At 40.1% G+C, this 25,030-nt stretch overlaps 1 protein-coding gene across 13 annotated transcripts in view; it reads left to right on the forward strand.

Moving 5' to 3' along the window:
* celf5a (cugbp, Elav-like family member 5a) overlaps positions 1–25,030 on the forward strand; it is a 239,129-nt gene that overhangs the window by 122,976 nt on the left and 91,123 nt on the right. For all 13 annotated transcript variants that reach the window (XM_016680248.1, XM_016680249.1, XM_007569181.2 and 10 more), the window contains exon 3: positions 5,350–5,398. In XM_016680248.1, the coding sequence (XP_016535734.1) occupies positions 5,350–5,398 (49 nt within the window). The remainder of the gene's footprint in view (positions 1–5,349; positions 5,399–25,030) is intronic.

Consider the following 25,030-nt stretch of genomic DNA (forward strand, 5'->3'; position numbering starts at 1 on the left):
ATAATAATAATAATAATATAATAATTATTTGCTAACAAAATCATATATATATATAATCTGTTACCATTGGCTAAACAACTTTCACTCTTTGTCAGCTGTTTTCAAGTTTGCATTTTTAAAATGCAAACCTGATGAGGTTGCATCATAGCACAAGTATGGAATAAATTCATGTTGTTCTCAAGCAGCAAAAGCAGATAGACAGAATATACACGTCTTTCCAGAACAGTTAAAATACCCAATCCAATAAACTATTGCTCAGCTAGGAATATTCAACTAATTTTCCAGGGAAAAGGAAAGGGATAATAAGAAAAGTGACCAACTGATAAACTAATGAATGATGATATTGAAAAAAAAAATGCAGTGAGGAATAAGTGAAATAACCTGTAAATTTTGGAAGATATAGTTTGACCAGTCTTTTTATTTTTATTTTTTTTCCATTTCTTGTTTTTACTGCAAAGCCGTAAAAATAGGAAGAACCACAATACATTAAAGATCTGTTGTTGCTGTACCAACCGTCTAGACCCTTCAGGTCTTCTGGTTCTGGGTTCTGGTCTGCTCTGCATCCCCAGAACCAGAACCAAACAAGGAGAAGCAGCATTCAGCTTCTATGCACCACAAATTTGGAACACATTTCCAGAAAATGGTAAAACGGCTGAAACACTGGGTGCCTTTAAATTTCAACATAAAACCCCACCATTTAGAGTTGCTTATGGGTGAATTAGGGTTAGAGTGCAGGTTTTAATATCTTTAATGTTTTTAATATTTTTATCTTTACTTTTTACCTATTAATTTTTTTTCTTCCTCTTTTTTACTGTTTATTCAATGTAACATGACTGTGTTTCTGTTTTTAATTATGTAAAGCACTTTGAAATGCCTTGCTGCTGAAATGTGCTATACAAATACAATTTGATTTGATTTGAATAAAATGACTCTTTGTTGGACAAACAACCACTCAAAACAGGGGATGAAGGTCTGCTTACTTGAAGCAACAGCCAACGAAAATACACTGATCATTATGTTTGAATATGAAGTTTTATTAGTTCTAAGTAACACTAGCTTATGGGTTTGCCAGCTTTGTTATGTCGGTTTTATTATTGCAGAATACACACTTAGATTGGCAGGCATCTCTAATCAGATGCTTCTGATTTTGATCAAACCTCCCATTTGTAACAAAGCTGAAAAATATTTTGTGATTAACTGGAAGAGACATTTTGGTACGTGTACAAGCAGAGGTCTACCACTGAAACTATTAACCAGAGTGGTTTGAAACCTGAGATAATGGCCAATTGGCCACTATCTAGGTGTTATGATAACATTAGTTGTAAACACAACATACTTATTTATACTACTTGCATTTTTTGTAATTTGAAATCAAAGGGCCATCTATCAGCGCTAGAATCCAACTCCACTTAGTGTTGCTCCAATATTTAAAAAAAATAAACAGCTAGATACCCTGATACTGAAGTTTAATAAAGTTCTAAGAACTTGGATATGTTTTAATGCCAGTATGTTGGTCCAACAGAGATCCAATTTACGTGATCCCAATCAACCATATCTATCCAAAGTAACACTGTAGCCAACCATCAGTCTGAAAGATTAATGAACAGAGACAAAGCAGCTGGATGTTCCAGGACGATTGCACACTACATTATGTACTGTAGGCCCTGGGGTTTCTGTCTGACCCTCCATATGAAAAAGCTTCATGCTAGAGCTAAGAGCTTAATTCAACTGACTGGGGGCTTAACTGGGCAAATGAGGCAGCTCAATAAAAGCATATGGAACTTTAGATTTGTCAAAGCCCTTGGAGCTGCAGAGCTTTGTGGAGTGGGAAATAGAGGAAGAGAAAGGCTCATAGCAAAAAGAAGAAGAAAAAAAAAAAACAAAGAAGAATTTTTTTCTGAGAATAAAGGTAGATTCATTTGAAGGTTGTGAACTGAGCCCTTCTGAGTCCTTAGAGCAACACGGTTAGCTCTCTTTCATGTCTACCTGGTTTTGGTGTTTGAGATTTAAACGGACTAAAGGGCAACGTTACTGAAAGCAGCGGTGTTTTATTCTTAAGAAAAGTGTCTCTTTTTCATTTCAACGCCATATTTTACAGCATGCAACTTTAATCATTGTGTTTTACCTTAAAATTATAGGATTCAAAACAGGACAGAAAGCTCAACATAAAGCTTATCAAAAACCTTGTAAATTTGCTTTAAAGAACTATCTGACTGTTTTAATCATTTTTATTTTCTTCTACTTGTTTTCTTCTACTTGTTTTCTTATGAAATCTCTAATGTATACAATATACCCTCACCAGCCTCTTTTTTTAGGAGCTTCCTCAGTTGTTTAAAATACTGATTCGGCTCATGCATGGCAATAAGTCAGTGTATCAGGAGTCTAGGCCTGATGAAGACGACTTCTTCAAGTTCTGATTCTCAGAGTGAAGAAAAAAGGCTATTAAAATGTATTTCAATCAAAGCTTTTTATGATCACAAAACTCAAATAATCTCAACCTGGTTTATTGAACATGAGAATTAGCTCACTGTCATCACACCTCAATCTGTCAGAGCATTTGGAACAAGAAATACATCCCAAAAAATTGCAGCAATTATGTGATTCTTTCACGTCAGTACGGACCAAAATATATGAGGAACATTTCCAACACCCTGTTTATTCTATGACACAAAGTATTATTACTTCCTACAGCAAAAGGGGTGGGGGTCAAACACCTTACTATTAAAGTTAAAGTGTGTACCCAATAAAATGGCCAGTGAACCTCTGAGCAATTTCAGACTGAGTAAATAGATGAGAGTAAAATCTTAATGGGAAAAACCTAGAGTGCCCACAGTCCAAATCAAAATGGTGATAAATATAATCACATTTTTAAAAGTACTTGAATCACAAATTCATATGCTATAATTTAAGACTTTTGGAGAACTGTAAGTGTATTTGACAGAGAAGATTATATAGGTGTAGTTGGCAGAGCAAAATTGTTGTTTTCTGCACTTTTTTCATCTTTATTCTTGTGCATACTTTATACTTTTTAATTCTTGAATACGTTAATACATACAAACACCATAGCCATATTGACTGATTGTTTCTAGAGAAAGCACTTCATACTCTTGTCAAGTCTTTTTCGTTTGTGTATAAGCCCGGCTCTTGTGAAAAGTAACACCGCATTGACTGCGCCGCTTTCCTGGAGAAAGTAGTCCTTAATGTATTTAAATTAGATCTACCTTGTCTGTGTCGGTGACAAAATACATATAAAGGAGGAGACTATGTCCATTTAATTTCTACAGGAAATATGTTGTTTTTTTGTTGTTTTTTTTCCCCTCCATGTGTTCGAGGGAAATTTAACGAACTGAGAGCCATCCGCTGTTCGGGACCATAATGCATTGCTTTCGGGCAAATAAGTAGACCATTAAGCTGGCATGTTGGAGGCTGAACAGTAACTAGCTTTGGAGAGAGTTTCCTCCCCCACACAGTCGCCCCATGGAGCTGCCTGAGTCTGTGCTATCGTGAAGGAGCAGCAGTTCCTCCTCACCACATTCAAACTTAAACAAGTTTGCATTTTTTTTTTAATCTATTTTTGTCTATTTAAATAATCAAGGTCCACATCAGAGAAGTATTTATTTATTTATTTATTTGTGAATAGAAAAGAGGTCTGAAATGAATGTGTTGTTTTCTCCCATATGAGAATGCTTTTTTTTTTAGGCTTTCAACATGCATCCGGTTGTGATGCTGTAATCTATCCGTGCATGCTGTGGAGTGATGCACCCTGTGGCTTGGCATTACCATACTGTAGAATTACTTAGCTTATGTTGTACAAGGGAAGAAAAAGCATTTGCAGACAAGGAGCCACTCAAGAAACAAGGAGCTGAAACCTCAACTCTCACAAAAGCCTGCAACATCCTCCTTACTTTCCCACAAAGTCTTAACTGGTGCTAGTTATTATTTACAGTGGGCAAATTTATGGAATAATTTCAGCAAAGGAAGGTTACTCACTTCCTCAAGGTGAAAATTGATACATTTAGCACTTAATGAATTGGGCCTGGCCCGGTTCCCCCATACATCACCATGTTATTAAGACATTTTAAAATCCCATTATGGTGTTTCTCCTTGAACATGTCATGCTTTTATTGGATTGCCCTGTCTTTAAATCTGACCTTTTCATCCTCGTTCAGGAATTGAACTTAAAAAAAAAAAAAAAAAGACACCATGGGAAGATGGGTCAAATGTACATATATGGTTAAGGAAAAACTGTCTCTTGGTAATTTCTTTAAAATGGTTTTACTCGGAAGGCCTTGTGATGGTAAATGTTTTTTTTTTTGTTATTTGTTTAAATAAAACAGTGCTGAAATATAATGCTTTGCAAAAGTGTTTTTACCTCTTGAACTTTCCACATTGTGTCATGTCAAAGCCATAAACCTCAATGTGTTTTATTAGGATTTTATATGGTAGAAAAAATCCACTCAACAATTATACTCTACTTTGTTTCGTCTATCACATAAAATCCTCATAAAACATTTTGAAGCTAGAGGTTCAAACCGTGAGAGTATTGGGTATTTGGTCTTTCTTGGGTTTTACATTTCTGCTTATGATGTTAAATTCCAAGTATAAACTTTGCCAACACATTCACAAGACTTTGATTACGTCGTCACAAAAGCAAGACCGCCTTGTAAGTACAAACATAATGAGAAAATATAATTTAAAAACCTTCCATCGGTAAAAGAAATCTTCCATCATTTTACATTTTCCTCCAAACAAACGGGACCCAACAAGTATAGAGAAAGTGTTTGGCTTGAGCAGCAATAATGAGAAAAGAAAGAGGTAATATTGGGGAAGGAGAAGAGCGTGACACAAAGGCTGTGATGACACAGGCATCTAATCCAGGCAATGCCATTCTTATCAGGGTCCAGTGGATTAGAGTGAGCCTCCTAACCAGAGAATTCTTCCCAGCCAGACACTCTCCACAGCCCAAGGGCCTGGATCAATAGGCCCGCATTGATCTCTCTCCTCCTGTGGCTGGATTCACTTTTATTAGGACTGTCTTGGCCTCTTTCTCTTAGACACACATATGTATCCCTTGCAGCTGCTGAGAAAAACCTCAGAATGTACAGATGTGGCCTCCGCACGTATGCACGCACGCACGCACGCACGCACGCACGCACACACCTTCTGCATAGAAGACAGAAGGGGCCAGGCTGTTTTCGTTAAACTGAATTGCAGTAATGAAGGATGCTGGTGTGTTGGTTTCCACCCTCTGCCAAGAAGTTTTGATCTGTTTCGAGAGAACCCTGACTTTCTTGTAGCTTGTAGCGAAGACGCTAACCTCTCTGTTGCTTTGTCTTTCATCTGCTCCAGATGACCCGCCCCATCCAGGTGAAACCGGCAGACAGCGAGAGCCGTGGAGGTAGTTGTCTTCTTTTCTTCATCATTTTTCATCTCCCTCTTTTTCCTCTCCATCCTATTTAAGCGGAATAATTTCTCACTTCCCTTTCCGACCTCTGCTCTGTCTGCAATATTTCCCTCAACCAGTACTGTTTGTTTTTTGTTTTTTTTGTCCCAAACCTTTTTATCCCTCATGCTGTTCATAAATGGTAGCAACTCAATCCTGAACGACGAATCAGACTGTGTCTGAATGTACACTAAACAGATTATGTGACATCAAACGCAAGCAGATTTGATGGCATCTCTTTTCCAATCTATATTTGTCATCTTTCTTGATCTTGTTTTTGTTGTTGTTGTTTGTTTCTGGTTCAAATCCTTTTGAATTGAGAATTAATCTCCTGTAGTCTTGTTCAGCTTCCCGCTTTAATGCCTGTAATTGATTAGAGAATAGGTTATTGAGGAGATGTGGGGCTGTGATTGGCTCCCCCGACTGCCCATGTCTCTCCCGCTCTCTCTTCCTTCAAATACATTATTGTTTAAGTGTAAATGAGATTGTGATTAGTCCCTCGCCTAAAATCATTTCCACACCAGGGCCTTGTTAAAGCCCACCCCGCTTGATTTGTGAGGGTACAGTTATAGACACAGAGAAAATGGAGCAGCAACATTTAAAGCTTGCCAAACAATCAATAAATTTGCAAAGCGCTTGCCAACATCCTTATTACTTGGCCTTAATTCTGTTGTCTTTGATCTCTCCCGTTTTTGGAGGCTTTCGTTTACTCGCTGCCTATCTGCATATATGTTAATGTTCTGAGCAGCTATCCTTCAAGTAGGTGGCAGAGACGATGAACCTCGCTGTTATTTACTTTGTGTGTGTGTGTGTGTGTGTGTGTCTGTGTGTGTGTGTAAACATCTCATGCGTCTCCCAGCAGACAAAGTGTCTTTTTTTGTTTGTTTGTTTTGTTCTTATTTAAAGGAGGAACACTGTTTCCAGTCCATCTCATCCCAGTGCAAATTAAAAATTTGGAAGTGGAAAAACAGAGGGAGAAAAGAAGGAAATGCAAAAATGCAGAAATGATGCCAAACGCATACAGCTGCTGTGCTGCACTTCTGAGGCTTTACCTAAAAACCTCTGCCTGTTTTGGGTGAATTAGGATGGCTGGCCATTTGGCTGTCGGTCAGATGCACACAATCTTCAAAGGACAGCAAACCCCCCTGGGATGAATGGAGGAAAGGCCAGTGAAAGATCACTGTCAGTGCCTCAAGCTTTCTTTCTTTCTCTCCTTTCCGTACCTCTTTCTTTCTCTCCCACTCTCCTGGTAGCCATTCATTTGGAGCTTTAGAAGAGTAGTGAGACGAGCAAAAGGGGTCTCGTGCTGTCAAGATTGATGTCCCCTATAGGTCCATTGATTTTGCCATTGTGGTGCTGTGTGTCCACATTAACAATGACACTCAGCTGTCTCTTTACTTGCTTGAGAGTGGCCGGTTTTAGGGCTCCCAGGGCATGGTGGTCGGTATGGGGTCCCTTACTGGCCCCAGCAGCTGGTACTGCGCCGAGGAACAAATGAGTGTTCGAGCAAACCTGAGAGTTACACATCATTCTAAATGAACAGGTCAGAGTGGTGCCAAGGGGGCGATCAAACACAGGCACGACTTTAGCATGTTAGGAGGTGGAGATAAAAGGGCGATGCACAGAGTGTGCAAGGGGAGATGGATTTATTTGCACTGATCAGAATTTGGTGGCCAGTTTCCAATCTGATCTTAAACCTGCTGACCAGCTCTAGCAGCCTCTAATTTCTCTTTGAGAACTAAAAATCTATGTAGATCTATGAATAATTTACTAAAAATTGAAAAGGAGAAAAAGGTTATGAAGTTGATTAGTGTAGTTAGCAGTAGTATAACAGCAGTCTCCCTATATTTACATATTTGTTTTCAGAAAATTGTAATTTATACACCGACTCTAAGATCAAGAAAGCTGCCAATACGTCCAAATTTAACATGCAGCATAACAGATGTATAGAAGTTGCGAGGATATACCAGAGCCCGTTCAGGCTCCCTGATATCCTCTGAAGTCTTGCTCTCGCTCACTCTCTTGCAGCCTGTATGAACTGAAGGCAGATCTTGACAAGCCACAGAGAAAATTGTTCTCAGTGTCTACTTCCGATTTCAATTTTAAATGCCTCCCTGACAGTTGCTGACGGTATGGCTTCTTCACTAGGTGTTACCGTGACCAGTAAGCACTTGGCGCGTTTTACCAAAATAAAAAATACAAATAATTTTGGTGAATCTCTAAATTGATTGTCACTTCAAATCTCCAGTTCTCATTTTGCTTCTGAACGGCAGGCCTGACTTCCTTTCGTAGCCATTGGAAAACATAATTTAGCTTGTACGTCCTCAGCTGCTTTTGTAGCTTGAAGCAGATGATTATGTTGATGCTTCTCCACGGTCTACTTTTACAAGCTATAGCTGCTCATTTGCTGTAATTCTTGTGTTGGTGATTAATTATTGCAATATTGTCGCCTCTAAACTGCCCAGATTTTTTTTTTTGATACTTATTCAGCTGCCAGTAGCAGAATCTAAACCAATAACTGCAGGACTAAAGCTCAGCATGGCACACAGGAGCTGGGAGAGCGAATGCAGAAAGATATTAATTAGCCTCTCAGTACAGCAGAGGGAAAGACACCGGGGACACACTCAGTCTGGCCTATTCTCTCAGGGGCCACACTGCTAGTCCGATAGGGGGCATATATTCCTGAGCGAACGCTGTCACAGCTAAACACACAGTCAGACTAATTAGTCCCTTAATCTCATTATGGCGAAGGCAGTTCAGATCACCTGTGCCAGTCTGCTGTCCATTAGGGATGGACCTGTTACTGGGATTTTTATGCCTGCTAGACCTTCATTTCTCCTGGAGGAACTCTCGAACATTATTAAAACCAGACAGGGCCAGGCTGGATCGGGGTATTACCGCATGTAGTCGCCGTGGAAACGTAAATTTGTAAAGTCATCAGATTGGAGGACAGCAGAATATGTTCCTCATATTTCTTATATATATATAAACAACAACAAAAAAACATGCGACTCCTAGATATATTATCAATATGTGGAAAATAGGAAAACTATGACAGCGCATCTAAAGAATTAACATGGGGAACTAATCTTTTCTGTTGGAATTAATGGGAAATATACATGGTAGAGTAAATCCATCCAAACACTCCGGCAGCCCTTGCTGCAACCTAACAAAGACACACTGTGAAATGAATATTAATGGCCAATCACCTACCTAATCTAGCAGAACAGCAGCCGTTACACATTGAGCCACCAGCATGGTGAGCGTCTCCGTCACCAATGACGCGAGCCTTTCTGGGATGCTTCTGTTGGGCAGACATTTAAAGAGACACAGCGAGGAGGCAGCAGGGACCTGTCTTTCTCATTCTCTCCTCACAGGTCCTCTGATATGATATAGATTGATTTTCCATCACACATGGCACTGATGACTGGCACTGACAGCAGCTGATAGTTCATTTTTGAAGCGCCGTTCACCACCTCCTTAGAGAGCCTGGCGTCTTCACAGAGGATGAATCAGATTTAACCACTCTGATTTCATCCCGAACCTGCTACCAAAACCCACACATCCCTCAGCAGCTCACCATTACTACCTGCCTCTTTTTGTTTCCTTTTTATAGACTGATGATTTTGTATTTTTATCATATTTTCTCAGTTCAAGACCTATCCTGCTGTCAGGCTAAATGGTTATTCTGAGTATTTGCTTTTTTCCTCTGTGTTTCTTGGCTTTGCTCATTTTCCAGCTTAACCCATTGTTAGGGTTTTTTTTTTTTTTTTAGCTTAGAGATTGTTCAGAAGGCAGAAACAAGAGCAGACTAGCTGTCAGCTGGGGCTCTGTTGGTGTTGCAGCAGGCCTGCCTGGCACAGCGAGAGCTGCAACCCACTGAGGAGGCCTGGATTAGAAACAGGCTCTGGCATTTTCAAGGCAGGCCTGCCGCCCACGCACACACACCCACACAGAGAGGACAAACAGACAAACACATGCAGTACATTTGGCTCTTACACACACACACACACACACAGACACATGCACAAGCACTTGCCTTCTCCCTCATTCAAACACACCCAGTGGGAAATTTGATGTACACGAGAACGGGAGCACAAAAGAACATGTTTACTACAGGTTATATGTTACCACACTTATGGAAACGGCTGGTAAAGATATGTTTAAAAAAAAAAAAAAAAGTCTTACAATCAATTTGTCTTTTGTTGCAATTGCATATTCTCAAACTAAAAACTTTGTACTAATTCAAATAACATATAACGGAATGCATTATAATATTATTTGAATGCATTTATTCAATAGGGGTGACATCCCATGCTTGGAAATAATTAAGAGATATCTTAGATCCATCAATCAAACAATCAATCAGCCATCTCCTTCCTCTCTGTAATCTCTCTAGATCATCCAGATTTCTTGTTGATCACTTGTACCTGCTTTCACTTTAGCTCGCATCACAGGTTTTCTACTTGATTTTTGCTCGAACTGAGATAACAACAAAAGAGGGTGGATTTTGAGCCTGTTGAACCATTTCTGTTGATCTGGGCAAATGATTTGGACCATTTCCCCTCTGAAAGGCTCAGTGATGACCAATTTCCAGTTATCCATAAGCGTCCACCAGAGCTTGGTTTTTATGATTTATTTCCTGGTATTCAAAAAAGTCTTTGTGTTGCACACCAACATTCTTAAGACTTATGGAAGAAAAAGCACATTTGGGGAAAAAAGATGTCCATCCATTCATACACACTGTACTTAATAGCACTCAACAGAAAACTACTGAGTGTATTGCATATCTGTATGTCTTAGCCTATGTGTGTGAGTGGCCAGCTGCAGGGGAATCTGTTGTCCAAAAGCAGGTGGAAGGAAAAACCTTCTGAATCTCTCCTTGCCACTCCTGACACTGAAGGATGTGCTCAGTGCTGTGCGACTTTACAACTGTATGTTTGGTTAATTTGTCATGCACTTTAGAAATGATGAAGTGTGTGTGTGAGTCTTTTAGGTTTTTTTTAATTATTATTTTTATTGTTGTTGGTAGATCGTCGACCTGTCCAGGTTGTACAAATGTCTGCTGGAGACAGGCACAACCAACCCCCCATCGACCCAGCAAGGACGAGCGAGAGCAGTTAACAGATGGATATTAGTGGTATCGATAATTATAAAAGTTATAAATCACTTACATATATACTCAGTCTAAAAGTTGGACTGATGTATTTTTCAGTGAGATTATACGACTACAATAAAATACGTATTGATTATAGAGCTTTTTACACATTTATAATGGGTGTCCCAGTAAATATGGCCGGCGCTCTACTGTACATTTCCATAAACTGGGATTGCATTTACTCACTGGATTGATTTTGTTAGTTTTGTTTTGTTTGTTTGGTTTTTCATTCCAGACTTGTGTTCAGAAATGTCGGCCTATCGGCAATGTTTTGTTGGATCGTAAGTCTGAGTGCAGCAAATAAACAGGCAGGTTTTCTCCATGTCGGAGATGTGATGAAACAAAGAAGAGGAGATCTTCAGCAAGAGATGAAAGTGTGAAATTGAGAAAGCAGGGCTTCAGCTGTTGTTCCTGGTGTATGTTGAGGTTTTGATAACAAACTTATCTTTTGAAAACACAAAGCATAGCCCCGTGTATTAAACATCGGCAAGGGTGCTTCTGTTTTTTTTGGTTTTTTTCTTCTCTAAAAAGGCAAGCTTTTGTGTCAGGGCAGCTCGGTAATGACCCAAGCAGGAAGGCCTGTAAGCTCTACTGATCCCCTTTAGAGAAGTCAGGAGGAATAAAATGAGAGAGTTAGTTAGAGTGAGGGGGGATGAGCAGAGGAAAGGGGAATGGCAAGAGTAAAGAGGTGAGGGAAGGGAATTTATCTGGAGGAGATGGAGAGAGAAAGAACAAGTGCAAAATAAACAGAGAAAAGTATGGCTAAACCAGTGAGAGGGATGGGGTGTATATCTTTTCTCTTTGGAGAGAAGAGAACTATAGATTACTGGCCACAATGTGCTTGGCTGGGCATAAATGGAGAGATCTTGAAATAGTAGGGAGCATGTTCAGAGGTGGTGAGGATCAGGGCGAACTAATCCAATGCTGAGGCCAGCTCAGGGTTCCACATTCAGAGCTCGTGTGCCTTGTCCAAATCCCCTATAGTGAAGCTCTTACACAAACAATACAGATACACGAGCCTTCGCTTGCCAAGAGTTCAGACGGCTAACTCCACAGAACCGGCCCAGGGTGTTCAGGTCACTCCGCCTGCAAACATTTACCCTCACATCAGCATGAAGTAGCATCTTTTAAAGAGGAGGGGTGAGGGGAATTAGGTTTTATGGATGAGAGACACGCAGTAAGAGATGATGAAATAATTTCTTTAGGGATACGCTTTGCTCCTCTGGGTCAAATTGTGCTGAGCATGTAGCAGTTTTGCAGAGTCAGTGGAACAAGTAGATCACAACATTTCAGTAATATGCAGGGTAGGTGGAGATCAATTAGCCTTATCTAACAAACGACTAATGATAATACCAACATCAAACATGCTGACAAGGCAAAGAACAAGAAGAGACCCAGACTAATGATGTAATGAGTTTAGCTAGCTGGAAAATGCATAATCTCTACAAACATGGCGTCTAAAAATCTATTTTTTTTTTCTTTTCCCTACAAGCAGAAATGCTACAGTAACTTCTGTGCTATAATCAGCAGATGCGCTGACAGGAAGAAAACAAAATCTTAAATCCAATACTCCACCATTGCCAAATCTGTAAAACATCACAGGCTTAACAGACTCTGCTGCTACTTTTTTATCACTTGAGGTTGTATTCTCCCAAAGTTTGATCAGTTCAAACATGTATGGTAACATAAGTGGTTCCTCTTATTTGATCAAATACTTTAGATATTGTCTTTATTACTTGTATGTGTTTTAATAGAAGTTGGGCAACTTTGACTTAGATTCGGTCTTCTATTAGAAGTCAATAAACACAACAATCTGTCGCCGGAACGTCAGCAACATGTTTTCCAGAAGATTGCACTCTGCTTACGTGAACAAGGAGAGTGTATATTGAATTTATTGCCATCAAGATGCAGAAGTGGTGCTGATTTATCCTATAAATAAAGGTTTTATGAATCCTTCTAGTTTTGTTTACTATACCTAAAAGTACTCCAGAATTCCTTAGCAGCATCCAGTTTGTTGATTAAGAGTGTAGCCTAAATACAAAATCTTCCAACCATCTTTTCTACCTGCCTTTGTGGTTGCAGGATCGTGGAGAGGGCTTTTGCCTTTAGTCAGTGGCTGAAAGGCTGGGTACACCATGGACAGATTCATTGCAGAGCAACATGCAGTCATGCATGCACACAGTCACACCTCAGGGCAATTTAGATTGCCTAATTAAACTAACATGCAGATTTTTGAACTGTGGGAGGAAGTACCTGGAGAAGCACACGTGGAGGAACACTAAAAAAAAAAAAAAATCCCAGCTGGGATCTAAATTCAGACATAAATCCACAGACATAAAATCACCAACTTCTCCAAGGAAGCACTTACTGTATTGTTTGGCTGTTAAGTTATTTTAAGTAATTTCCCCTCTGTACTCGCCTATAAATATACATGCACATATTCAGCTAAACACACATTTATCTTGAATAGCATTTAAAGAAGCACACACGCACGCGCACACATACACACACACACACACACACACACCCTTTTCCTGCTCCGTCCCCTTCACTCGTTGCAGTGGTCTCGTGGCGTAGGCGGATCAGCAAAGGTTATTGTTGAACACAGAAAGGAAAGGTCAGAAATCATGTTTAGTTTTCCTGGGGCTGCGAGGTAATTCCAGCCAGCAGATTGTGTTCAGACAAGCAAGCAGGCAGGGCAGGCCAGTGGTGGAGATCATGCAGAAGGAAGCGAGGCAGGGATGGGGACAAGGTTATCCAGTCAGCCGCTGCCTCTCAGCCCCTTCGCTGTCACCCTTAATAACACCCTCTCCCTTATCACTGCAACAATCACCTTGAGAAACAAACTTGTCTTCTTTGAGAGAGGGATGGAGATGGGGAAGAAGTGGCCTTTTGTATGTATCTCCTATGCCACTCTCATTATAGTAACTACAACTCCGAGGGGGAACGACTGACTGCAGATCAGTTTAGCGTTTGGTTTTGTATGTGATTCATGCAACCTTTTCTCTCTCTCTCTGGTTTTTCTTATTGACTCTTAGTATTAATTAAAATCATATGAGCACAGCTGATTGGGGGTCTATCATGAATAATGATTTTAGGCATGGAAAAAAAAAACATACAAAGAACAAAGCATTAGTGGTAAAAAGAAATGGAATCCAACTAATGGCATTGGGTTATAGTGGCAGAACTTTGTGAGATTCTTTCATATCCATCCAGAAAAAAAAAAAAAAACATTAAGGCAGTGAAGATGGTTGCTGGAGACTTTGTAGGAATAAGTGAGCCAATCATAGACCTGCTTACGTTATTCAGCTATTAGAAATAACCAGGAAGAAATTCTTACACACACTTGTGTGAACTGTCCTCTGAACTGTGTTGATATGTATCTAGGTCATTATACCAGATATGCATTTGAATAATAATAATTTGTTATTTTGTTAAAATTTTTTGTGAGTACAAGTTTCCTTTCTTTAAGGTCAGTTGAGATTACAAAAAGTATTTATATTTCTTTTATGCCAGTTCAATGATAAAGAAAATTTTCAAGGGAAGTTTACACATAGTTTGTTGTTATATTTTGGAATTGCCTTTAAACTGTGTGTTTTGTGGCAGATGTTTTGGTTAACCACGGTAACCGTAGGACCATTGTCATTGGGAAGACCTATTTGCGATGACACATTGATCTTCTTGATAATGTCTTGAGATGTTGCTTCAATATGTCTGCATAGCGTTCTTTCCATATGACATCCGTTTTGTAGAGTGCACCAGTCTCTCCTGCTGCAAAACATCCACCTATCGTGCTACAACCCTTATACTTCACAGTTTGTCTGAGACTGGCAATCTTCCTCATTGTGCATCAATGGTTAAATACAGGTGGACTCTGTAGGTCTTTAAATGTTGCTCAATAATGCAAAAACAGTATTGTTGCAATAATTTGACGTTATTGATTCATGCCTTTTCTCCTCTGCACAGATTATTTTATTTGACAAACTCATTTATGTGATGTGAATATGGTCCCACAGCTTTTGCAGAAAAGACCAAGCTCATACCTTAAGCTGATAAGCTATAGAAAGGTTTGTGTGAGCATGTGCGTGTGTGTGTGTGTGTGTGTGTGCACGCAAGTTTTGCACACTCTCGTCAGACTCGGCGCTCTGTGATTGCAGTGGAGCTGAAGGGGCCAGGCGAGGGCTCTGATTGGAGGACAGATTCTTTGCAACCTTTGCCAAATCACTGCAATCACCCGTTTGCTTCTTCTTTTTGCTTTAATGACACCACTTCAAGAGGAACGGGGCTCATCAAGCAACCCACACACAAGCTGGGGCACACACACTCTCTCCGACTCGCACACAGCGAGGTCAGGCTTGGCAGATCGGGCAGGGCACCACAGGCCTCTGAACAGGGAGAGAAGGTCCACCAGCAGATGGGAGGAGATTAACACAAACTGAAGCACATGTACACACGAAAATGTGTATAAACTCACATAAATATAACACTCATCAATAATCGGTAAAATCTCCGCTGCCCACTTCAGCTTGAATTAGAGTGGGATATAATCACACTGTTTATTGAGTTACTGCACGGTACAACATTGTAATAACTTCTTCTGCTAAGATAACAAGACAGACCTCTGGGGGTTTGGTCATTTCTTTGCCAAAATTTCAGAGCTTGCTCCCGACTCTCTGTCTGGTCTCTCCCCAGTACTGAATCGTGTGTCCCAGTTTTGCTTCACAAAGCCCCTTGTAGATAGAAAACACCCTTTTTATTTTGTTCAATAACAGGGCGAAGACTCGAAGTAGCTTTGGACTGAATAAAAACTGACCAGAGAAAAACAAAGTCTAGATAAATGAAATAGACCTCTAGATATCACACAAAAATCAAGTAAATATGGAGTTTTTTATTGTTAAACGTGCATTTATTAGTGTTTCTATATCCATTAGAAAATTACACAAAAGGAAGTCATTAATGATTTTCAACCTGTGTGTGTATTTCAGTGTTTTTGAAAATGCATTGGACAGTCTGACATTATAAATGTAAATTAAAATTGTCTAACAAGAAAGAGTGAACTGACATCTTTCTCCTCTAACTTTGCAAATATTTGACCATTAAAAAATAAACAATAATAATAATAATTATTATTATTAATAATAAAAAGTAGGGCTGTACAGTGTGAAAAATGTCACATTTATGATGATGAAAAAAAAAAGCTGTTATTGCATCTACCATGTATGGTTCTGATGCTGCACATGTCTAACAATGTTGTGACTAAAGTCTGGAGTGGTTCTGTCGGTCTCAGAGCAGAAACTTTCGGTGACTGAGAGCTGAATTATTTCAAATTTAGATTTGTTTCTGTGACACAACTTTACTCAACAAGTCTGTATGTTTATGCAGGACATCATGCTGCATGACATCTCAGCATGCTTTACCACCACACCTGAGCAGATTGTGGTGCAGGAGTGGAAATGAAGTAGAACAAGCAACCGTTTGAATTATCAGTAATATTAATGTGTGTCACACCGGCAGTGGTTAATCTTTTAGTAAGTTTTAATTTAGAACATCATATTCTCCATAAAGCAAGTTATGTGTCGCTAAATGCATTTGTTAAATTGGGATATAGCTTTGCTGTGTTTCTTTGGGAACAATGCTGTCTTTTTCTTCTTGGAACGGTCCTTCAGTTTATGTTATTACATGCAGGACTCATTTTAATGAGGATAATGACACATTCACCAGTTTCACCCAGACTTTTCACGCGATCTTTTACTTTTGACCTGTTGTGATCAGAATCAATGAAGCTACATCTCTCAGCTCTGGAGCGCAAAGGAGGAAAAATATACCAATATGCCACTTCCATTTAAATAAAACATTAACTTCTAAGTTTGAATATTTCTAATATAGACACTTACATGCATATCAAATTGTAGCAATGCAGCTTTTAAAAAAAATAAAAATCTATATAAATGTAAAGTAAACTCAGCAGATGAAAGTTATAAAAACACGAGAACAAAATTTCTTATAAAATTATTACGGTTTGAAAAACTTTGTCTTATTTTCTGATTAAAGAGACGTGAGTCAGCTGATTCAACTCCGGATATTTTATTAGGAACATCGGGGCAGGCGGTCCAGGTTCAAGCAATAACCAGTCCCAGGGTGGAAAAAGGCAATTATGTAGCATTCAGATCCTTCTTGTTTACTTTAATGGCGTCAAGCAAAGTTAAACGTAGCGTTTCAGTTCCATAGTTATTCCCCGCTTTGAATAGATACTTCTCTGATTCATAGCATGGCATGCATGGTGGATGTTCTAAATAGATTCCCCGTAGATGCACACATTGTCTGAGCACTTTTATGAAAAAATATGCTCTTGGGGAATCATCTTCTCTCTGCTGGTGTGTGTGTGTGTGTGTGTGTGGAAAGAGGCCGATAATCTGGCCAGTTATCAGCTACAGTCCTGTCTGTCCCAACTGGATGCATCTACCTAAACCACCGAGTCAGATAATTTTCCACATATTCCTGCTCTCTTAAACTCACACTTGGATAAGTATTCACACCCCTGTACAGGCTCCCCGGCCCTTGCCTGTCGAATTATTGTTTTTATACCTTAACAATGACGATAAGCTGTAAAATTAGATCTGTACTCATTGCAGTTCCTGTAACTTCGGTTGCTCTCCATCCCTCCCCTTTTCAATCTCTCCTTGCCTTTTATCTACATCTCAGGATATTAACTCCATTAGCCTCTAATATCGCCCTCCGTCTCTCTCACTGTCAGTCACTTCTCCTAAATCACTGCACCGCTGGACTGGAAAGGACACCTGTTCCAACCAGATGATTCAAGAGCAGATATGGAAGCAGCGGATTACAGAGAGATTAGCACTCCTACAGGATCAAGGAATATTGCATGATTGCTCCTCCTGTATGCATTGTATGTGAATTAAAAGCGTTGCCGTGAAAATGACAGCAGGCAAGGGCACTGGACATATCGCAGGAAAAGAAAACCATGAAATTACGTGCCTCTGATGCATCATTTAGGAATGTCACTATTGGTTCAGTGGGCATTGTAAAGAGCCCTTTAAATTAAACTCGGCCACGTCTCACCTGCCTTTTCCATCTTACCTGCTGAAAAGACAAATAGTACTGCAAGCATGCACACACTTTGACACACAATCCCATGATTACCCACCCACCCACTCTCTGGCGGCCCCATTTCCACCCATGTGCCAATCAAAGGAGTGCAGAGGTAATGGGGAGAGAAGCAGTCATTCCGGAGCTGTAAAACCACTGCAGCCGAAACAATGATTGGGGTAACCTTTGCTTTGGTGCATGAAGGAAGAAGAGGTTTTAAACGTTATTCAGAAGAATCATTTCTGACTGCTCTATTTCAAAGGTACTGCTGCCTACAAGTGTTGGCATGGTTTTGGTCAGTCTGCCCTAACTTTCCAATGGTTCATGCACCTTTTTGGTATTTGGTTTTTAATCTTACCATTACATGCAGTGCATTTATTTTGCTCTTTCAATCATTCTTCCTTGACATCCTTGATCGTGTGACTTTCCTACTGGCCCCATCTCATCCTATCACTTAATAATAGTCAAGGATGACTTTCAATGCCATTCCGTACCAGAGACGTAACTATGCAGTACATCTCGATCATACAGTCAGACGGTGCATGATATTGGGTTCACGGGAACAAGGCAAGGCGACATTTTACCAGAAAATGTTTTATTGTTTCATAGGCCAATCCGATCTTGGTTTTGATGTGTTGATGTATTCTGATCTTTGTTTGTCTAAATATGTGGTGGTTTTGATACCAACAAATTTTATGAGTTGTTTTTGGAAATCTCAAAATACCCAAGATAAAAAAATAAAAAATGTCATCAACTCCAAAATGCATCATTCTTTAAATATTTTAGATTTGGAACTAGAGGTGAATAATTTAAACCCATACTCATAATAAATTGCAAAGTAACTCTTTGGCATGACACCGATTGGAAGCTTTGAACTAAATGCTCGCTACATCTTTTGTTGCCCTTTTTTTAATTGCCTACACAAAATGTTGCTATGGAGATGGTTTAAAAGTTAAAGGAACTTCTCCTGTGCTTATGTTACAGAATGCCGTCAGCCAGAAGTCTTTATTGGAAGCAATCTTTATTAGTCAACTATGTGAACACAACAGGGCCATTCAATAATTACATCCTTTGTTGAAAATTTCAAGCATAGAAAAAGGATGTTAAGCTGAAAGATATTAATTTCTGACACTTTACCAGACAAACTTATGCTGACTTGTAAATTGGGGGGTTTAAGAGAAACTTGGTGCCGTTTTATTATCACGACACGTTGTTCCATTCATTGTTTTCATACACTGACTTTATTATAAAGAACTTCCAAGTGCATAATATTGAGCGTGGAAAGAGTATCACATTGCCTCTTAACTCAAAGAAAATTCCTGATAAAAAACACATAGGGCAAAAGTTTTCATCAGGGTAGGAGCACAAACTTGAACATGCTTCTGCTCAAAGTCTGTAGCATTCATTGCCTGTTAAATTCTGACCTGACACACAAATCTCTCTTATAAAACATGAACTTCAAACAGCACTTTGATAACAGAGGGAATTATAAGATGAGATCTGAGAACCAAACTGTCTTTTCATACTAGTGTTCCTACTGAGGTTGACTTAGACTAATGTTAGAAGTAGAGCCCTGGTGAGATAAGGAGGAGATCCCCATCTGGAACAGATGTCATTTGCTGCAGAATGACAAAATAAATGATAGAGATGCAAAGAAATACATTTCATTTTTTTTTCATTATGATGCCCCAAATGTTCTTTCTCTTATGCCCCTTATGCCCCACAGCAATAAAGTTGTCACAAAAGGCAAAACATGACACACCATTGCATGAAATATAAATAAACCCATTCGTTACCTATTGATTTTTCTACCATTAGGGATGGGAATAGCTTGACTCTTGTTGATGTGAAAGATATTGTGGGTCAATATTAAGGCTGCTCTTAAAAGCCACGGGGGACTTTTAAGAAATTCGACAGGGACTGAGAAAAGTGTCCAGTCGTCAGCTCTAATATTAAGAAAATGCCTGGACTAGTTCAGGGACATCTGCCTAGCATTAATGTTATCAGAGAATCGAGGAGCAGTGCTGGCACAGTTTGCTTCGGGGAAAGGTACAGCCCTGGACAGCTGCTTGCTTGGGCTGCTGGCACAGATCAACCTAATATGCCGGATTGGGAGCAGGGATTGATTCCTGAATGTTAAAGTGAAACCTTGAAGCACCACTGTGGCTGTCCTACTTTCGCTGTTTGGGGTAAAGTGTACTTTTGGTGATTTGGCATCTTAATGTGAAATTGCCTTTTTTTTTTATCTATGGCGGCTGAGTTTAACAGAACATGTCTGACGGCAAGAGAAGCAATCACTTATAGGAAAGACGTGTTTAATCAAGACACAAGACAGGAAGACGTCAACTTTATGGTGTGTGATAGAAATAATGATGTCCACGTAACAATATCAGGAGAGATGCAAGGAGAGACTGGAGGTTGAGGTGCTTTGGGATGCCAAAGTCCCTGGCTGGCTGTCAGCCACTTTGGATAGTTACTTCACAATTTTCTGCTACCCTCTTTCTTCCATCCCTCCTCCCTCTTGTTATTTTAGGAATCTATTCTCGGCCTGCCAGCATGTACAATCTGAATTATTTATCTTGAGAAATGGGATCTCTGCATGACTGTGAAACAGGACTTTATTTGTAGCTTTTCATTTCATTACGGTAAACAAAGTGACCCCGCCGACAAAATTTGCCACACGCAGACCAACAGTGCAGACTTGCAATGATGTAATTTTATCACTCAACTCTTACCTTTGCTGGGCTTTTTTGTCCCTGTTCTATATTTAATTCAAATTTAGGTATTAACAGTCCAAAGGAAGAAAATTTACTGCATCGCCATTAAATTCTGTTTCGTATTCATATCCCACATGAATGTACATTTTATAAATATAAACCCATCAGGCATAACATTATGACCGTCTTGGGTAAAATTGTGTTGATCAAACTTTGGGTGCCAATCCATTGGAGCATGCACTGCACTAGCTCCCCAAAGGCGAGATGTGGTATCAGGCACCAAGAAGTTTGCAGCAGGTCGTTGATGTTTCGCCAGGTGTCGGGTGGGGCTTCCAAAGACTAGACTTGTTAGGACAGCACAAGCCACAGACGATTAGATTGAGGCCTGGGGAATTTGAAGGCCAACTCAACAACTTAAAATTGTTGTTGTGCTCCTGAACTATAGTTGCTTTGTGACAGTTCATATGGCCTTGCTGTAAGAGCATGACGGATTACTACATATATTGAAGAATGTTCATGTAAATGACTAATAACTAAATGGCCCTACGATCTCTATACGTGTGCATCATTTTAGCCTTGCCTGTCCATGATGCTGGTTCCCCATTCATTGTAGCTTTGATAGATAGTTGCCTACCACTTACTCCTGCAAACCTGGAATCCCCACTGGGAGCTCTGACCCATTCATCCTTCCATCACAATTTGGCTCTTGTCAAACTGACTTAAATCTTTACTCTCTTGTCCTGTTTTCCTGCTCTTGACTCAACAGTTTCAAGGACAAAATGTCCCTTCTTCCTGCCTAATATTTCCCAATGCAACAGTATGGTGCAATAGTAAAGAGATGAGGATTATTAACTTTGCCTGATCATAACGTTATTCCCAGTCGGCGTATATCAGTTTAAGAAATGATTCTCGTGTTTTAGTTCTTTTGGCTGAATTAAACTTTTATGCACAAACTTGTTTGCAAGAGCACATTTTCATGTAAAATACTTTTTAATGCCCATGTAATCCTCATTGGTTATGATGGGGGCAATAGCCTATTTTTATCCTTATCACATTGGCCCACAAAACGGCACATAAAATGGTGAAAACAGCCAGCTGAGGGCTGTATCTCCGCATGAAATGAGTGTGACCTACAACTGCATAGAGGCAATGTGCAGCAATAAGACAGAGGAAACAAAGGGTTCTGTCAAAAACCTGTGCTATCTCACTAGTGTTGTCTGTGAAATCCTTTCTTCGCTCTTGTGGGCATGTCAAGCTGCCTTACTTTCTATCTGGGTGACATTAATGAAAGGTGAAAGAGAGAATAATCAAAGATCACAATATTTTACCCCTGATACAGATGCATATTTGTACGCTGCTGGCAGGAGAGATTGGCTTGCCATTCAGCTCCGCTCTGATCTGACATTAGGATTCGATGCAATATTCTCTCTCCTGCTCACTCATCTAGCTTCTCTCTGTTGTTTCCACATTGGCTTTTACACCCCCACCTACCTACGTCCGCCCAAGCCGCTCTGCCTGACTGCAGCTAAAGGGTAAATGTAGCTCAGGGGAAGTGCACTACCTCAAGCACAAGGTCTTGAGTTCTACCACGTGACCTGGACCCCCCAACGTCTTGCTCTTGCTCTTCTCCTTCTCCTCTTTGCCTTTGCTGCAGAACACGTCTCTTTATCTCCACCCACCTCGGTGACCTCTTCCCAAAGAGCCTGATGGAACGAATCTCTGGGAGCGAATGGCTTCTCTGCCAAACATGGCCCGAGCTCAAATGTTCATGGATTTTGCCGAATACCAATGTTGACAGTACAAAGTGACAATGGTGCATTTTTTTCTATACACAAGCACAGTGTTTGAATAATGAAACGGAGACCAGCAAACATTGCAATTACAAATACTCTGACCTAATGACATTTGTAGGGGGGCGGAGGGGAGGGAATAAAACAACATCTGTTGCTGCCTTTTTCTGGTCTCTTTACTAAGTGAAAAGACAAAGCTGATTGTGTAAAGCAGAATGCCTGTCCTCTTGTAAAAGCCCTACTTATTTTCTGATTGGTTCCAGAAATGTCCTAATCCTGATACCCGTTGTTTCCTTAATGTCTAGTTTTTGTGCACCTTAAAAGCCAACATCTGATGTAATATGCTGTGATAGACTGTGCAAACTATTATTGCTAATATGTTTGTGGAAGAACGTTTGAAACATAATAAAATAAAGTTCAGATGCCAACTTAGTATAAAGATATCACCCAACAAACTCTATAAGTAACTTGGAAGCAAAAACACTTCAGCTGAAACCACTAAGAGTAAATAAATTTCCAAAAGTCAAGAAAAAAAACAGGATGGATAACCACGGGGGGGCTTGCTTAGCCTCAAACCAGACTGGAAAGAATCTTTATTTGATCACAAAATGTTCTGTGTTGCAATGTGCAGCAGCTTTGTGGCAGAGGATAGAGTGGAGCAATCGAGGAAATACTAAGCAGATGGAAAAAGCGTTGTCCTCGTAGTTTTGTGTGATAAAACACAAGAAATATAAAAAACAAAGCCATATAGGACTGTATGTGCTGTTTCATGTAAATGCTCTGTTATGCATGAGTGAATCTTCTCATAACACAGCATCACAGAATCAGCAGCTCCAAGCCGAAGATCAGCCATTTTAAGCGTCGCCTTAGAGCTTTACGGTACTTTGAATGCAAGGAGGTGTTGGTCATTTTACCTCTTTGCCATTTCGTGCCTCTGTATCTTTTCAGGTGTGATTCCCCCTGCCTCAGGACTTATTTTGTCAATACAATGCCAAGAGTTTTGTGCACATTTTGACTGCCAGTGATTAAAAATTATTATTATTATTGGTTTTATATGATGTAGAGGGAAATTTTGCATGAGTGACCCTTGGCTGTTCCTGTATGTCAATCACTGATGTATGCTGTGTCTTTGTTATGTTGATGTTCTGTTTGTTTTCTGTGCTTTCAAATGCCTTTCCTACTTTACTTGAAATAGAATTATACATTGCTCCTGGAATCAAACAGATGAAGCAGCTTTGTGTAGAAAGCAAACTATACTCTTGAATTCTGGTATTTTTGGGGGGCTAGATTGTGTGCGTGTGTGTGTGTGTGTGTGTGTGTGTGTGTGTGTGTGTGTGTGTGTGTGTGCGTGTGTGTGCGTGTGTGTGCGTGTGTGTGTGTGTGTGTATAAGTGTTTTGCATGTGTATATTTGTTTCCATGTCTAGCTGGGTGAGTCTGAATGGCACCTTTCAGAGTGGGGTGAGACCATGTGCTCTGTTCCGACTGGTCTGGGAGCCAAGAGGGCCCAGCTGGTTCACACAGGCTTTAGTCAAGACAGACTCACCGCCTGCCAACCAAGCTGACACAATCACACACACATACACACAGACCAGACACGCACACAACCACAATCGCGTTGGGTTGGGGGAGATTTTAGGCAGTGCTACGCTCACAATTAATAAGGTTTATCTTAGCACCGGTGTAGTGTGTTTATGAGCTCTTCGAGATGTAGTTTGTCAGAACGTCCCAGTAAAGCCTGGGCACAGATGTAAACATAGCAAGCATAGAAGCATGAAGTACACACTCAGGCGACTGTTTACACAGGGACAGTGCTGTGTACACCCACAGAGCTTACAGAGATTCAATCATTTGGGCTGACCCGGAGCCAGGATTTGGTGAAAATAGCCGCCTACCTCCAGCAAAATTGTGCAATATCCTTGAAACCAACAAGAACGGGGGAAAAAAAAACAAAAAAAATCTTTGTTAGCAGCTAGATGCTGGCCTTGCAAATTATACATGTGCACATCTTCTATTGATTCTCTCTTGTTTTTCTCTGTCTGATAACACATTGTTAGAGGAAAGTTGGTGCGGTGGATTCTCACAAATTGTTTTGTAAACACGGAGGGGAAAGGGGAACGGCGGCGAAGTCGTCACAAGCACCGAAATATCGCCAGTCGTGTAATTCCTTACTTCTCTTTGATCCGATTTGTTCATATTGCATTTTGCAAATGCCAAAAGAACTCAGTGATTTTCGTAACGTTAAATGAAAGAACTTAATTACACATAATTCGGGTGTTGTTTTTCTTGCGCAGAAAACTAATTCCAATTTAATGTTTATCCAAAAGCTGCCACAGAGCATTTCCAATATCACTTCTGCTGATTGCTGCTTCAGCAGCTCTGACGGAGAACAACAGTGGCTGGAACAATATGTATTTTAAAATTATTTCTCCTGGGTTGTTGCAGCTCTTTTGATTTTGACCACAGTGCCGCCTCACGGTCCACCGGCTCCTGAGCTAAATTCTAAGCGTATCTCTAAATGGTGTGCAACTACTGCACAACTTGCACAAATTAGCTGCAATAACGTGTGTGTGTGTGTGTGTGTGTGGCGAGGTTGGAGGAAAGGCTCACTGGAGGCACTGTGCTGCTTATCGGAACAGTATGAACGTGGACAGAATGATTAGGTACCTTAACTATAGGCATCCACCCTCACTCGGCTTTGCTATTTTCACTTCTTTTTTCATACAGCATTTTCTCCTTTTGCAAGTAGTCTAAAGGGTAAGCTGAACCAGAGGCTATGTGAGAGCAGATGGAAGAAATTTGTCATTTTTAAATGAA

This window comes from Poecilia formosa, unplaced genomic scaffold (genome assembly GCF_000485575.1).
Source record: "Poecilia formosa unplaced genomic scaffold, Poecilia_formosa-5.1.2 Scaffold237, whole genome shotgun sequence".
In the NCBI taxonomy this organism is placed as follows: Eukaryota; Metazoa; Chordata; class Actinopteri; order Cyprinodontiformes; family Poeciliidae; genus Poecilia; species Poecilia formosa.